Source organism: Haliotis asinina, chromosome 14 (assembly GCF_037392515.1).
Source record: "Haliotis asinina isolate JCU_RB_2024 chromosome 14, JCU_Hal_asi_v2, whole genome shotgun sequence".
Lineage (NCBI taxonomy): Eukaryota > Metazoa > Mollusca > Gastropoda > Lepetellida > Haliotidae > Haliotis > Haliotis asinina.
In genome coordinates this window covers 36375903-36390930 of record NC_090293.1, presented here as the reverse complement: position 1 = coordinate 36390930, position 15028 = coordinate 36375903, and the positions used below count along the sequence as shown (strand labels likewise).

The 15028-nt window shown below is 42.2% G+C and overlaps 1 protein-coding gene across 1 annotated transcript; it reads left to right on the top strand.

Moving 5' to 3' along the window:
* The first annotated feature begins 1598 nt into the window (after positions 1-1598).
* Positions 1599-14691, top strand: LOC137261746 (muscle LIM protein Mlp84B-like). The gene is made up of 6 exons (XM_067799532.1): positions 1599-1721; positions 7524-7653; positions 8027-8201; positions 8424-8529; positions 12320-12413; positions 14072-14691. The coding sequence occupies exons 2-6, from the start codon at positions 7539-7541 to the stop codon at positions 14146-14148; spliced, it is 567 nt and encodes a 188-aa protein (XP_067655633.1). The 5' UTR covers positions 1599-1721; positions 7524-7538; the 3' UTR covers positions 14149-14691.
* Positions 14692-15028: the final 337 nt, after the last annotated feature.

Sequence of the window (15028 nt, the reverse complement as noted above, 5' to 3'; positions counted from 1 at the left end):
GCGATGTGTAAATTATTTACGAATTGTGATATTTCCACACTGAATTAATTATAATTTTGCTTTCCTGACACATGGAAAATTTGACAATCAATCCAGTCAAGACATCTGAACAAATCCATTTGTAGATTTAACGTCAAGCAGTGTTTGTTGGGGATCTATATCCTATCTCGGAATTCCTACCAGCATTACGAGTGTAGATGTATCACGACATGTTGTTGGTATGGCCACGTATTCCGAACTATTGGCATTTTGAACACAGAAGAAGTGGGAGGGTAGGTAAAAGTTTGAGTGAGTGAGTGAGTGAGTGCATGAGTAAGAGAGCACGCACACGCAGTTAACGGACAGACAACATCCAATATATTTCAAATCAGGTAATACCAGAAACACGACTTTCTGAGGTGAGGACATGTCCACAGACAAAGATACAAAATGTTGATGTACACACTTCGGAACTACTGATCGAGATTATATTACACTTTACACCCTTGTAAAGAGTCGTGTGCAAATACACGCGTAATGAATCTCACCAATGCTACATAGTACAGATGTATGAAAACACACCCACGTCACTACCTGCGGCAAGTTGTTATGTACATGGAAGATGATATAAACAATTAAAATATATAACACTGATCAACAGTCAGATTGTACATCTGCAGCAATCATACGGCTATACTAACTACTTCTAGAAGGTGCTTCCTCTATAACACTCAGCCAGCAAGGACAGTTGAGATATCCTTGCCACGGAGTCACTTATGAACAACCTTCCTCACTTCCGGGTGATCAGATTACGTTTTCCATATAAAGCAGTCTGGTGCCGGGTGCAAAATTTCCATGCCGGCTGATTACGAGCCACTGCGCTACCATCATCTCAGTGCTGTCGACCTAGGCCGCTTTCAGCTCGTGGGAAGGGTCTGGGACACGGTAATGTGTAAGAAAAGCATGAATGTCAAAGTGTTCCGATTTAACGCAGCTATAATACAGACAAAACGTCCAGCACACGTCTAACCGAACATACATTATAATTACCAGTTCCTTTAGTAGGACGTGTAAGTGAGCAATCAAGTGATATCGTGAAAGCTGTAAATAAATTAATCCTTCAGGTAAACAACATTATCATGTACGTCAAGGGATCCATTTAAAACCTTTAAAACATTCTCAAAGTGGTTTACGTGCTCAGCAGGAGTTATCATATAAACCGCAGTAAATCAAAGAGGACCGATGTGTCGATACATATTTGAGGTCCTTAGACCTTTACCTTTATATTTGTGTGTACATGTGGAGTTAATTGAAACATAAATTATTACAACCAACGTACGCAAAATTTATAAAAGCATTGATAGTGCTTGACGGAACTCACCACAGGTGGGGGTAGGTCAAACATACTTGCAATATATTTCATAATATAATCACCCCAAGAACCTGCATACCAAACCTGCTGAGTAAGATTTCTATCGCACATGTAAGTGTTTGAGAAAGCGTACTATGAGATATTCAGCTAATGTATGGGTCGTGTGCAAAATGACCATTCCGTCCCTATATGTCTGCCGGTGGCAGAGAACTTAAAGAGAGGTGTGCAAAACTACAAGAATACACTTAGTTAAGTTTGTATCGTGTGCAAAATACGTACATAGGCGAATTTTCAACACTATTCGGCAAAGGTTTGGTGCAGTTGACATCTGAAATCAGGTTTCCTATTAGTTTCACGGAAGGGTAATAAGGTAAGGCACCTTAAATGGTCTGTTTTGTATTTATGCCCAGAACCTTGTTTACAATAATTAGTCAAAGTATTTAGTGAGATCTTAGTGGATAGTGATAGGCACTTTTGTAACTCGTTATATGTTAGCTATAAGTCACTTTGATAAAGTCACTCCACTGGCGTTCCAATACTGCAGTACTATATGCACATATGCACGGTATTCCCTCAAGCGTTTTTGGAATATAAAATTGAGGAGAAAGGCCACATTATAAATATAGTATTAGGCATATTTCGTGACGAAGAAGTGTCATTGTGTTTTGTACTTTCCATGCAGTCCCATAGGTGGACATGTGAGGTATCCACACACAAGACGACAAGAACTTCCTGTCAATGAATTCATAATAGTATTCACTTAAAGGCAAGAGCCTGTAAACCTATCCAAGGAAAGGTAAACAAACTGTGTGTCAAAACCAGGAACTGACTCGCACAGGAAGTCCAGCTTGACCGTCCTGTCTGGAAATGTACTCAGCAGGTTGCGTTACTGCTGGCATTGCGGCAAGCTGTACAGGAATGGGTTATATCAAGTGCAACGCGAGACAGAAAGACATATACCTTGTCTATTTCAGGCTCGAGAGAAACACCTGGCTATGCCAAAATCAGCTTGCCCTAGCTCACACTCTGGCTGTGAAACTGGTAGTTTGACGTGTTTATAGACGTGTGTATAAATACACTTGTTTTCTCGCTGATATGATGCACTTGTTACATATCAAGGTCTGTGAAGTATGTGTGTATGTACCTAATCGCAATCAGTGTGAGATTCTTTCGATGACGGTTTGTCTGACCGATTACGACAGAGGTTTTTCATTGTACATGCACTCATCCCCGTGTATTTCTCAACAACAACAACAACAACAACAACAACAACAGCAACATTTGCTATTGGGTGTCTAGGACACACACCGGTGTGCACGGCAGCAACACTGTAACAAACAACGGAGAGTGAACTACCCACAGTGCCCTTTGTTCACACGTTAGTTGTTTCAGTCCATTTGATATCTCAAGACGGGGCGTCGTCAGTGCCCTTTCCATCCTCCCGAATATACAGGAAACAACAAGCATGGCAAAAAAAGATTCACACAAAATGCATGAGGCATTAATGTTGAATAATTTTCCACATGTGTCAGGGGACCCTTCTTTTCAACCCCCAGTACGCATATCAAAAGAAAATCACATCCTTGTGCTGATTTCGTTCAATTGTATTCAAAGCTTTTAAAAACGACTTGACTACTACCACAGCCAAATTTGCAAGGTTTTTTTATCATGGGGGGCGTTTAGCCCAGGGTTTGTTTCCCCGATGTTTTTTTCCCAGTGAGCTTATTGTCTGCCCACCGTAATTCTATCCTTTAAAGAGGCCAGCCAGGATAAACGGACAGTACATTCTAAGAGTGCCAGTTCGTAATTATTATTCTTAATTATATAGTTCAGATTATTTATTATTGCCTGGGAGACTTGTGCAAGTCTAAAACATACCGTGCCTGAGCATGTACATGCATCAGTATACAGGCCAAGTGACACAAATGTATTTTGCCCCAGAAGGTAATATATAACTGTGTTATTCGATAATGCATACATGTATAGCATTCTATTACATGACACACATTACAAGCAGTATGCCGTGCTCGACAGAAGTAATGGCAAGATGTTTTTCGAATAAAGAAATCAGTCTAAGTCAGTGTATGAGAATATTTTGAAACAGACACATATGCTCAGACATGTCTTTTAACTATTAGCAGTTCTGAATTCTCAGATCAATAAAGTTAAAGGTCACATGCAACGTAAAACACAACTTTGCAGATTCTGCACTTACCGAAACAAATCATCAAAAATGCCGATTCAACCTATAAAGTTGAAAAAACGCGATGAAAAAAGCCCGCGAAATCGGAGTTTAAACTATTCACTAAATTTTCGCCGGCGCTCGGGGGAGAAGTGGTTTCAAAAGCTGTGCTGTGCTGCGCTGCGCCCATAACGCATGCGCAGTGAATAGGCTCGCGGAGCTTGAAACAGTATGCCTGCCCAGAGTATGAGGTCGTGAGCAGTAGTCTAATCTTGGTTGTGTACACAAACAAGTAGATAATCTATTCGTTACATAAAAAATACTTGTTGGTTGTGGTAAGCAGCCTCTGTCACAGAGAAAGCTCCATGTCTGGTTTATTGACACCTATATGTCTGCCTGCCTGTCTGCTAAAGACAATATATGCCATACACAACTTCAATCAGTGACCATATGCAATTTGAACACTTATTAAGTTATACGTTATTCAAACTGATTTATGACTCTTGCACCCGAGTCCTTATGTAATAGGCAGGTGTGATACTTGTACACATGACATGTTTTTATCTCTGTGGGTTTCAAACAAACTACATCCATTTCTCTCGGTTGACTGGATCTGACGGAAACTGGTGCAAGCTCTTGTCAGTTTCAAATCGTGCTTTGTACTTAGACGAATGATAGTTTTCAGCTACGCAGTAGTTCACCATCTCTACTGAGATGATTTTTGATTGGATGGAACGCAAATTCAGAGAACATGTATTTACAAAGTTCAGCATCTCTATATACATTCTTTATGGATAACAACGTCTCCTAGTGTATATGATTTTGTTTGGCAATGGTATATGAATCCATACTGAAACGACGTATCAAGTACAATAAAAGAAGTTGTTATCCATAGAGAATCTTACTTTCTTGTGACTCACCATACTTCTAAAATGCCCATCAGACAGATCATCTCCCTGTGCACACAATGAGTCCTCAGCGTATCAGCAAATGAACCTGCCAATTTGTAGCCGTCGTTACACTTACGTGGACACCCACCCGCTATGACTGGGTTCGGTCTCCCGAGGGCTTCGTTTCGAGGGATAGTAAGCCCAAGTACGAAATATTGCACATTTGCGATTGTACGCTTATAAAATTATTTATTTATTTTTTTACAAGCAGCAATGTATATTATACATCATGAATAAGTGATAAATGTATTTTAAGTATGTTTGATGCTTTGGTTGCACGTGACTTTTAACATTAATTTTGTGAATGCAAGTATGAAGAAATCGTATCACCTGTCATTAGGACTGCACACACTGAATGCTAATATCCTTGTTCATAGAATAAAACATTTAGTTTCTATCGCGTTTGTGGCTCATGGGAGAGATCGCCGATGGAAAATATCAGCTGTGATATTGTATACAAGTAAGAACAATCTATTTCTGGCTCGTCTACATGATGGCTTGGCAGACCTCCAGTCTTTTGCCTTAGGTGGTAAAATTTACGGAAGTTCGATTCGCTAACGACCCCGGCGGACAGCGGAGGGGTCTCTTCCACAAGGCTGGACAGTGGCATCTTAATACACCCTATATTTCACAGTTACAGACATGATTCCTGTACTACTGCATCTTCAAGCAAAACAATCCGTGTGATGTCTCAGATACATAAACTGAACACATGACATGTTGTGTTGTGGTAAGCGGGGTTAGTAGGAGGTGGGAGTTGGTGTTCAGGGGTTGGTGTTGGGGGTATTTGGGGGTGTTAGTGGTAGGTGGGGGTTGGTGTTAGTGGTAGATGGGAGTTGATGTTGAGGGGTCGGTGTTGGGGGTAGGTGGGAGCTGGTGTTTGGGATAGGTGGAGGCTGGTGTTATTGGTAGGAGGGGTTGGTGTTTGGGGTAGGTGGGGGCTGGTGTTAGTGGTAGGAGGTGTTGGTGTTGGGGGTAGGTGGGGGGTGGTTATAGGGGTAGTTGGGGTTGATGTTGGGAGTATGTGATGTTGTGTTGGTGGTAGGTGTGTTGGCTTTGGGAGTTGGTGAGGTTGATTTTGGAGTTGGGTGGGGTTGGTGTTTGGGTTAGGTGAGGTTGGTGTTGGGTGTGTGGGGTTGGTGTTTGTATGGTGTTGGTGAAGTTCGACAGCTGGCGACAAGACGACAAGAAGAGGGATGATTCCTCCACATGTAATAAGGAGTCTATACAGTATTTAGCTGTACTTATTGTAATTAAAGTTAAGGAAAGGGTAGGTGAGGTTGGTGTTGCAGCTCGGTGTTGGAGTTGGGGGTTGGTGGAAGTTGCATTTGGTGTTCGGGGTAGGTGAGGTTGGTGTTGGAGGTGGGTGGGGGTTGGTGTAGGGGGTTGGTTGGGGTTGGTGTTGCTGGTTCACTTGTATCCAAGGCTTTATATCGGGACACCAGCTGCCCCATCCCCCGCCCCATCCCCCACCCCCACTTGCATGTCACGCATTGAAATATGCGAGCGATATCAGGAGTCCAGCTGGCTCCCACTTATTAAGCAATTTGGGTACTTAAACATTCGCAATGGTCAGTGAGATACCGTTGCTTCTGAGCAATATCCTTTGCAGTTACTATTGCTAATAGATCGCCAGTCCACCCCTCACTAATCTGCACGTGCTGGCCGCTATATATAGTACTGGACAGGGGATCAAACAATAACCCCTGACCAGCAGAACAATGGTCCAAGTCATTACAGTCATTACCCATCTCGGTAATGAACCAAAGCAATTAAGTTTAAGACAACGTCGATCAAAACACATTTGGCCAGTTTCTTCACAAATCCAGTTAGGTTAATTAGGGGCCTAATAAGGATCATTAAGGATGACCCATTACTGACCAGGAGCAAAGGGGAAGGCCAAAGAACAAAGGGCCAAGAATGACCAACCCTGGTTATAGAAGCGTGTGCAGGCCCCTGCAGATTAAGCCGGGGTATGCTGTCGAGAAGTTTGAGCCTACGCCCGTGCGTGTAGCGCTGAATAAGCAGTTGTGGGCTCTCAGACGGAATTGTGTTGTTCATGCACTGGACACCAACTAGAGAGACACAGCACGATCATATGCCCCAAGGAATTTCCCGACCCCGATGGTTTCACATTGTCAACCAAAACCGAGGAGAAATGTTTTCTCCAACATATATACCGTCAATGGTGGGTGATTACAGTGTAGATGGCCATTTAATGAAGCTACATACAAACTGAAGCGCTCGTAAAATCAATTTAATGACAGTAACTCTAATTAGATGATTTCGTCGGCCCGGTGGCTGTGAGGAAGAGAGTCTGCTTATGGCTGTGAGATCTGCGGTTTCAAACCCGCCTCTGAAAAACATTTGTATTGTCAGTTAAATCTTGAAGGATATATTTCAATTGATTTCAAACACTCCTGTATCATTTGAATGTTGATGTTCATATAAAGTTAGGAAAGGTAAAACCTGGGAAGCGATCTTACTAACGAAAAGTAAAACCTGAGAAGAGGTCTTTCTAGCGAAATGTAAAGGCTGTCCCTCCAAAACAAAAACCTCAAATACGGTTATTCCGGGAAAACAAGAGATGACCTAATATATAGTGAGAAGCACACTTCAGGTTTTTATATCAAGAGAATTGAATTGAAATGTCTGGGCGAGAATAAATAAGGCTACATTATGTGTAACTCTGTATCTCGAGCACCCGTGAGGGTCCCGGGGTAGAATAGGCCTTCAGCAACCCATTTTTGCCATAAAAGGCGACTATGCTTGTCGTAAGAAGCGACTAACGGGATTGGGTGGTCAATGCTCCCTGACTTGGTTGACACGTCATCGGTTCCCAATTGCGCAAATCAATGCTCATGCTGTTGGTCACTGGATTGTCTGATCTAGACTCGATTATTTACAGACCGCCACCATATAGATAGAATATTGCTGAGTGCGGCGTAAAACTAAACTCACTCACTGTACCTCGAGTTTAGGCGAGGCATACATATGTTTTTAATGTAGTCTCCAAAAGTAGTACTTTTCTTCATTTCAGAGCTAAAAATCAACCATGCCTTTCATACCCAAGGAAATGCCCAAGTGTCCGAATTGCTCCAAGTCTGTATATGCGGCAGAGGAAAGACTTGCCGGGGGTTTCAAATGGCATAAAGTGTGCTTCAAATGCGGTAGGGAACCTCACAACACCAGTCATAGAATTCATACCGCTTAACAGCTTAATCATTAACTCATCAAATATTACTTAAATACATTTGGAAACGTTGAAAAAAATAATTTGTTTAAGTAACATCAAAACGTTTGGACATGCCATATATATATATATATATATATGTGTGTGTGTGTGTGTGTGTGTGTGTGTGTGTGTGTGTGTGTGTGTGTGTGTGTGTGTGTGTGTGTGTGTGTGTGTGTGTGTGTGTGTGTGAAACAGAAAACATCCTGAAACATCCTGTGGGGTGCTCAACATCAGGAGCCATAAGCTGCTTGTATCCATAGCAATAAAGTTATAGTGTATGGTATTTGACTTGACAACTGCGTTTCTAGATACTTGCAACAAGGCCCTTGATAGCACAAATGCGAACTGCCACGAGGCCCACCTCTATTGTAAGACATGCCACGGCAAGCAGTTTGGACCCAAGGGATACGGTTTCGGCGGTGGCGCAGGCGCCCTCAGCACAGAGACGGGTGCCCAGTTTGGTGTAAAAACGGGCGAAATGAGGTAACGCCAATGTAGATCACCTGTTCCAACTAAGTCTCAAGTGTATCGGTGTATTATTTTAACATATGTAATAGGTCTGAAACAAGAATTTTGAACAGCTATCTGCATGTATACCATGATTTTGTACCAATAACGTGGCTGCGTAACACACCATACTATCTCTGTTATGCATCTAGCACTCAACGTCGTTGTCTCCAGTAGTATATATGTTGATTATTTCAGCAATAAACCAACACAAGCAGTTGTTGGGAGCGTCGGCACAGGTCCCAAATGCCCACGTTGTGGCAAATCTGTTTACGATGCCGAGAGAGCCATCGGTGTCAACATCGTAAGTACTCTTGACAAACCATTCGCATTAGCACTGTCGTTCTACATGCTAACAGGAACAGCAAACGCAAATCATGGTCGCGTACCAGTTATCAGTTACATCTCATAAATGTCATTTTATTTGTAGATCAATAGACGTGATATAATTTGACATATAAAATTCTGGTTAGAATTAATCGTCTGTAATGATTTTCGTAAGAGGCGAATAATGGGATTGGGTGGTCAGGGTCGCTGATTTGGTTGCCACATGTCATCGTATTCTAACTGCGTTAATCGATGCTCATGATGTTGATCTCTGGAATCTCCAGACTTGGTTCTTTGTAGACCGCCGCCTTATACCTAGAATATTGCTGAGTGCGGCGTAAAAACTAAACTCATTCACTAATTCGACAGACATAAATCACTAACACATTATAATCCAAGCGAAAGGCGGGAAGCCCATTCCTGTTTCCAAAAAGACTCTACACGACACATAATAACAATGCTGATCCGTAAATAAAATAGGGAAATTGCCTATTTCTTTCTGATTACTGATCCATCTTTAGTACGAAAGCTCCAGTACAACAAAAATTATATGACACGTTCTTATAATTCCTTCTCGACACCATCGTGTACATACCCTCATTTTTGCAAACTACATATACAGATGTGTACTTTCAACAACCGTCAACAAAAATATCCATGCACAGATAAATAGTTATACTTTATTTCCTCTTTTGTCATGAAGAGCACTACAAACAGAACATGAAATACAAAACTGTCAGTCATAGGACTGGGAAGTACTTAGAATATTGCTGATCATATCATTTATCTTACCTCACACATAAAATGTCGCTTACTGATTGGCTGAGCGCTCTTCTGATATTTTCAATGTACCCCGTTAACAAGCGATTAACAGTTTCTCTTTTCTGGGAATGCCGAACTCATTTGGTAATTCCTGGTAGTAATTCTTCATGTCCAATGTTCATAACACTGAACCACGTATGATGAATGGAAATTACCGATGTATTTATCTCCTTGGAAGAACGTGTCTGTGTTACTGCCAAACGCCAACGGTTTTTGTCCATGAAGTCTCAACGTTCCATAGGTTTTCATATCGTTTAGGTTTTACCTGTGGATAGTACCAAAGGTTCTAAGTCTTTCATCTAAGGCCATCAATAGAAACAACAATTTAAAAAGCAATGCACACACCACGTGAGTTATGGAGCTCTTTAAACACAAAATATGCTTGTGTTGTACTTCATGAATGATGGATGAATCTCGAGCGTTTATATCCTTGTCAAGCAATTTGCAATCGCTCTTATTAGCCCAAACGCATTTTCGCGATAGAAAAATGTTGCATGAAGAGGAATTAATGTATTGTGTCAATTACCAGGTCAACATACCCTGTGCCTGTGTGGGTATGCTGTTCGCGTCCTCAAACAACGATTGATCATCACAGGCTGACTTGTGCTACCCAACAGGAGGCGCTACCCACTACATGGCACCTGCTCCATTGTGTAGTGGCTCCACAATTTTAGTACCTCACGCATACATCCTTTACTTGTCATATCAGACAGACACAACAAGAGGAGAGTATCTCTGTGTACATAAACAAGCAGACTCTCGTGCACCAACTAGTATTCTTTCCTATTTGTCAAGCCTCCCGCAATGGTAACCAGTTCTTCCTCTCTCCTCATACCACAGATAATGTGTCCCAACTGCATTTGCAGGGTTCCAATATCGAGGGAAATCCATTCACCCTTTAATGACTCCACTCGCATGTTGGCAGGGTAACAGGGAAATCCATTCACCCTCTAATGACTCCTCTCGCATGTTGGCAGGGTAACAGGGAAATCCATTCACTCTTTAATGACTCCACTCACATGTTGGCAGGGTAACAGGGAATCCATTCACCCTCTAATGACTCCTCTCGCATGTTGGCAGGGTAACAGGGAATCCATTCACCCTCTAATGACTCCTCTCGCATGTTGGCAGGGTAACAGGGAATCCATTCACCCTCTAATGACTCCTCTCGCATGTTGGCAGGGTAACAGGGAATCCATTCACCCTTTAATGACTCCTCTCGCATGTTGGCAGGGTAACAGGGAAATCCATTCACCCTATAATGACTCTACTCACATGTTGGCAGGGTAACAGGGAATCCATTCACCCTCTAATGACTCTACTCGCATGTTGGCAGGGTAACAGGGAATCCATTCACCCTCTAATGACTCCACTCACATGTTGGCAGGGTAACATGGAATCCATTCACCCTATAATGACTCCACTCACATGTTGGAAGGGTAACAGGGAATCCATTCACCCTCTAATGACTCCACTCACATGTTGGCAGGGTAACAGGGAATCCATTCACCCTCTAATGACTCCACTCACATGTTGGCAGGGTAACAGGGAATCCATTCACCCTATAATGACTCCACTCATATGTTGGCAGGGTAACAGGGAATCCATTCACCCTCTAATGACTCCTCTCGCATGTTGGCAGGGTAACAGGGAAATCCATTCACCCTATAATGACTCCACTCACATGTTGGCAGGGTAACAGGGAATCTATTCACCCTATAATGACTCCACTCACATGTTGGCAGGGTAACAGGGAAATCCATTCACCCTATAATGACTCCACTCACATGTTGGCAGGGTAACAGGGAATCCATTCACCCTATAATGACTCCACTCACATGTTGGCAGGGTAACAGGGAATCCATTCACCCTATAATGACTCCACTCACATGTTGGCAGGGTAACAGGGAATCCATTCACCCTCTAATGACTCTACTCACATGGCCCTGATGGAATGCGGTATCAGCATTCTTAGTCATGTAGTCTGTTCTCTCGCTCTCTTCACATTCTCTCAAACACCCGTGACTATGACCGACAGCGCGAGAGTTGAGTTGAGTTGGGCTTTACGTCACATTGGTATTAGTCCAGCCAGTCCATATAGTAACGGGATCGGGGGGAGCCGCTAGAGACAAGACATGTCCCTTCATACTACACATATGGCACCTCACGTAAACCTGATATGCTATTAATTAATCACTGATATTGTAATACAAGACTTCTCTTTCTTCACAACAGTTGAGAAAGCTATAAAGTGTGAACCAGAGTGGTCTAACCACAACAAACGTTTAATGTCAGGAGGAACAGGAAACCGTGTCAATCGCCAAATGTCAATTTCCAGAAGACTTGCTCATAGTTGTTTAAAATTTGTAATTGAAAATGTGATCAATATCATGAAAATAAGCATCAAAACCACCCATTTCGATTTCTTGAAATGTAATCTTTGTTACACTTGGGATTACACTTTCCTAGTAAACTGCAGATTCTAGTACTTTTGTTAGGCTGAGTATCATCCGGGATATGAAACCACACTCTCAGGTAGGTCCCTAATCGCCAACACAAACAGTCAGCCGCTAGCTAACCGACTCATCTACCGCTTCTTCCACAGACTAAAGCTTAATCCCCGAATATACTCGGACATTTCGATACTAACTGGACTTGCTTCAAGTCCTGCCTACAAATACTCAGTGCACGGGATAATACTCATGCGGACATGCGGACATGCTCATGAAGACATTTTGAAATGTTTCCTGTGTGAAGTGTCATGTTGTGATGTCCAGGACGTTTCTGAAGGTCACGTATACACGCGGTGAACTTGCCAGCAACCTTTCTTTACAGGGTATTCATATTTCCCGTGCTATCATCCTATATATGTATGTCCGTGTTTGGTAAAAGCTTATCTACTAATATCCCAAATGTAAATACCGTTGCAATCTGTTGCATACCAGCCGTGGCACAAATCCTGCTTCCGATGCCAGGACTGCAAAAAGGCCGTGGACTCCACTACTATGGCCATGCACGAGATGGACCTCTTCTGTAAAGGTAATTCACAATTAACACTGCCCAGTATACATTAGCCTAATGCAAAATGTTTTCCCGACTTCGTCTTCAGTACTGTGCAGTGCATCATAGGAATAGTTAGGCGTTTTCATTAGAAATTAATGTGTTGTTTATATTCGTAATAACGTTACTGGGTTTGCAAGAGCCATTTTTTCTTGGCCATCAGTTCTTACAACATAACTGAAGACGTACTTTTCCTAGGTAACATGTTATTGCAGACTGATATACAGCATTGTATTAAGGAAACTGGGGGTAACGTAAGAGAATGGTAATTTCCAAACAACTAATGCATAAATATTGTTTCTAATAAGAATGCAAACCTTTGTAAGACTTGCTCATAAATAATGTTGAATATAGAATATGAAGAGCATGTTCGTCTGGTACTCGGTCATTTCGGTTGATCTTTGCTGTCGTGCATTCTGCTATTCTGCACAATCCAGCAATGGGTATTCCTGTCACACAACCCAGCAAAAATATCCCAGTCTCAAAACCCAGCAATAGATATCCCTGTCACACAACCTAGTAATAGATATCTCTGTCACATCACCTAGCAACAGATATCCGTGGCACACTACCTAGCAATAGATATCTCTGTCACATCACCTAGCAACAGATATCCGTGGCACACTACCTAGTAATAGATATCTCTGTCACATCACCTAGCAACAGATATCCGTGGCACACTACCTAGCAATAGATATGTCGGTCACATCACCTAGCAACAGATATCCGTGGCACACTACCTAGCAATAGATATCTCTGTCACATCACCTAGCAACAGATATCCGTGGCACACAACCTAGCAATAGATATCTCTGTCACATCACCTAGCAACAGATATCCGTGGCACACTACCTAGTAATAGATATCTCTGTCACATCACCTAGCAACAGATATCCGTGGCACACTACCTAGCAATAGATATCTCTGTCACATCACCTAGCAACAGATATCCGTGGCACACTACCTAGCAATAGATATCTCTGTCACATCACCTAGCAACAGATATCCGTGGCACACTACCTAGTAATAGATATCTCTGTCACATCACCTAGCAACAGATATCCGTGGCACACTACCTAGCAATAGATATCTCTGTCACATCACCTAGCAACAGATATCCGTGGCACACAACCTAGCAATAGATATCTCTGTCACATCACCTAGCAACAGATATCCGTGGCACACAACCAAGCAATAGATATCTCTGTCACATCACCTAGCAACAGATATCCGTGGCACACAACCTAGCAATAGATATCTCTGTCACATCACCTAGCAACAGATATCCCTGGCACACAACCTAGCAATAGATATCTCTGTCACATCACCTAGCAACAGATATCCGTGGCACACTACCTAGCAATAGATATCTCTGTCACATCACCTAGCAACAGATATCCGTGGCACACAACCTAGCAATAGATATCTCTGTCACATCACCCAGCAACAGATATCCGTGGCACACAACCTAGAAATAGTGGCATGATTTCTGGAGAATATTGGTTGTAGTATGGTTTGTATATATCAGATTGGATGTATATCTATTTCGTCAATGTGATTCATGAATCTGAGCCCTTGTGTCGTAAGTAGGGACAGATTCTTTTCAAAGGTATATTAATCATGACATCATTTTTCAGGATGCTACGGAAAGCGCCATGGACCTAAGGGTTTTGGATTCGGTGCTGGCGCCGGAGCCCTGAACATGGGTCAGTAACAGCGCAGTAAGGGCAAAGTGCATCTCGATACTGCAGTCGGTGCCATACTCTCGGGAATACAGCCCTCTCAGACGTGTCTCCAGATCACCGGAAACAGCTCGATTCCACCCTGCTGCTTTTCTACATGTTTCAGATGAGTTTCATAATTGTTGGAGATAAGCACATCAAGTATTGTGGGACTTGGCAAGGAAAGTCAGACCGTCCTTCAGGCAGTACAGTCTTCGGCAGATAATAACACATTGTCATTTCACCCAAATTCACGTATGAAGACTGAAATTTTGGTGATGCTCCCGGTATTCACTTTCACCTGTCTGTTAGACTGGGTAGACAGTTACTCACGTGATGCTACCATGCTTGCCCCTTCACCACGTTTGCCTGATTAGTCTCCTTATTCGCACAACTGTTGTAGATTAACGTTACCCTCCAGGTGAGGAAATCCTTTCTCACCCGTTACTATTGTATGTAGTTCCCTAACGTGCAGTTACGCTAGGTATCTTCATGCGTGTACATATTGTAGTTTATTAAACTGTTGGAAGCATGAAGTTGTTCGCTGTACTGTGTGAGTGAGTGAGTTAAAATTAACGTCACATCGGCAATATTGCAGCCATATCGTGACGAGAACGATTAATGATAAAAATACAATTGAAGTAATAATAATTAATTAAATTAATGAGCTATAGGTTACCAACAACTGAAGGTAGATCACCATACTAAGGACCATGGGGATTTACAGTACATTTGCTTCCTGCATGGACCCTAGTTTGATTTACATCATCCTTTCAGCTGATAGCACTTTAGACAAATCTAGCCATAAACTAAAAGAACACTTATTCTACGATTGAAAACCTGGAAAACTTAAATTTACTTCAAATGTTTCAC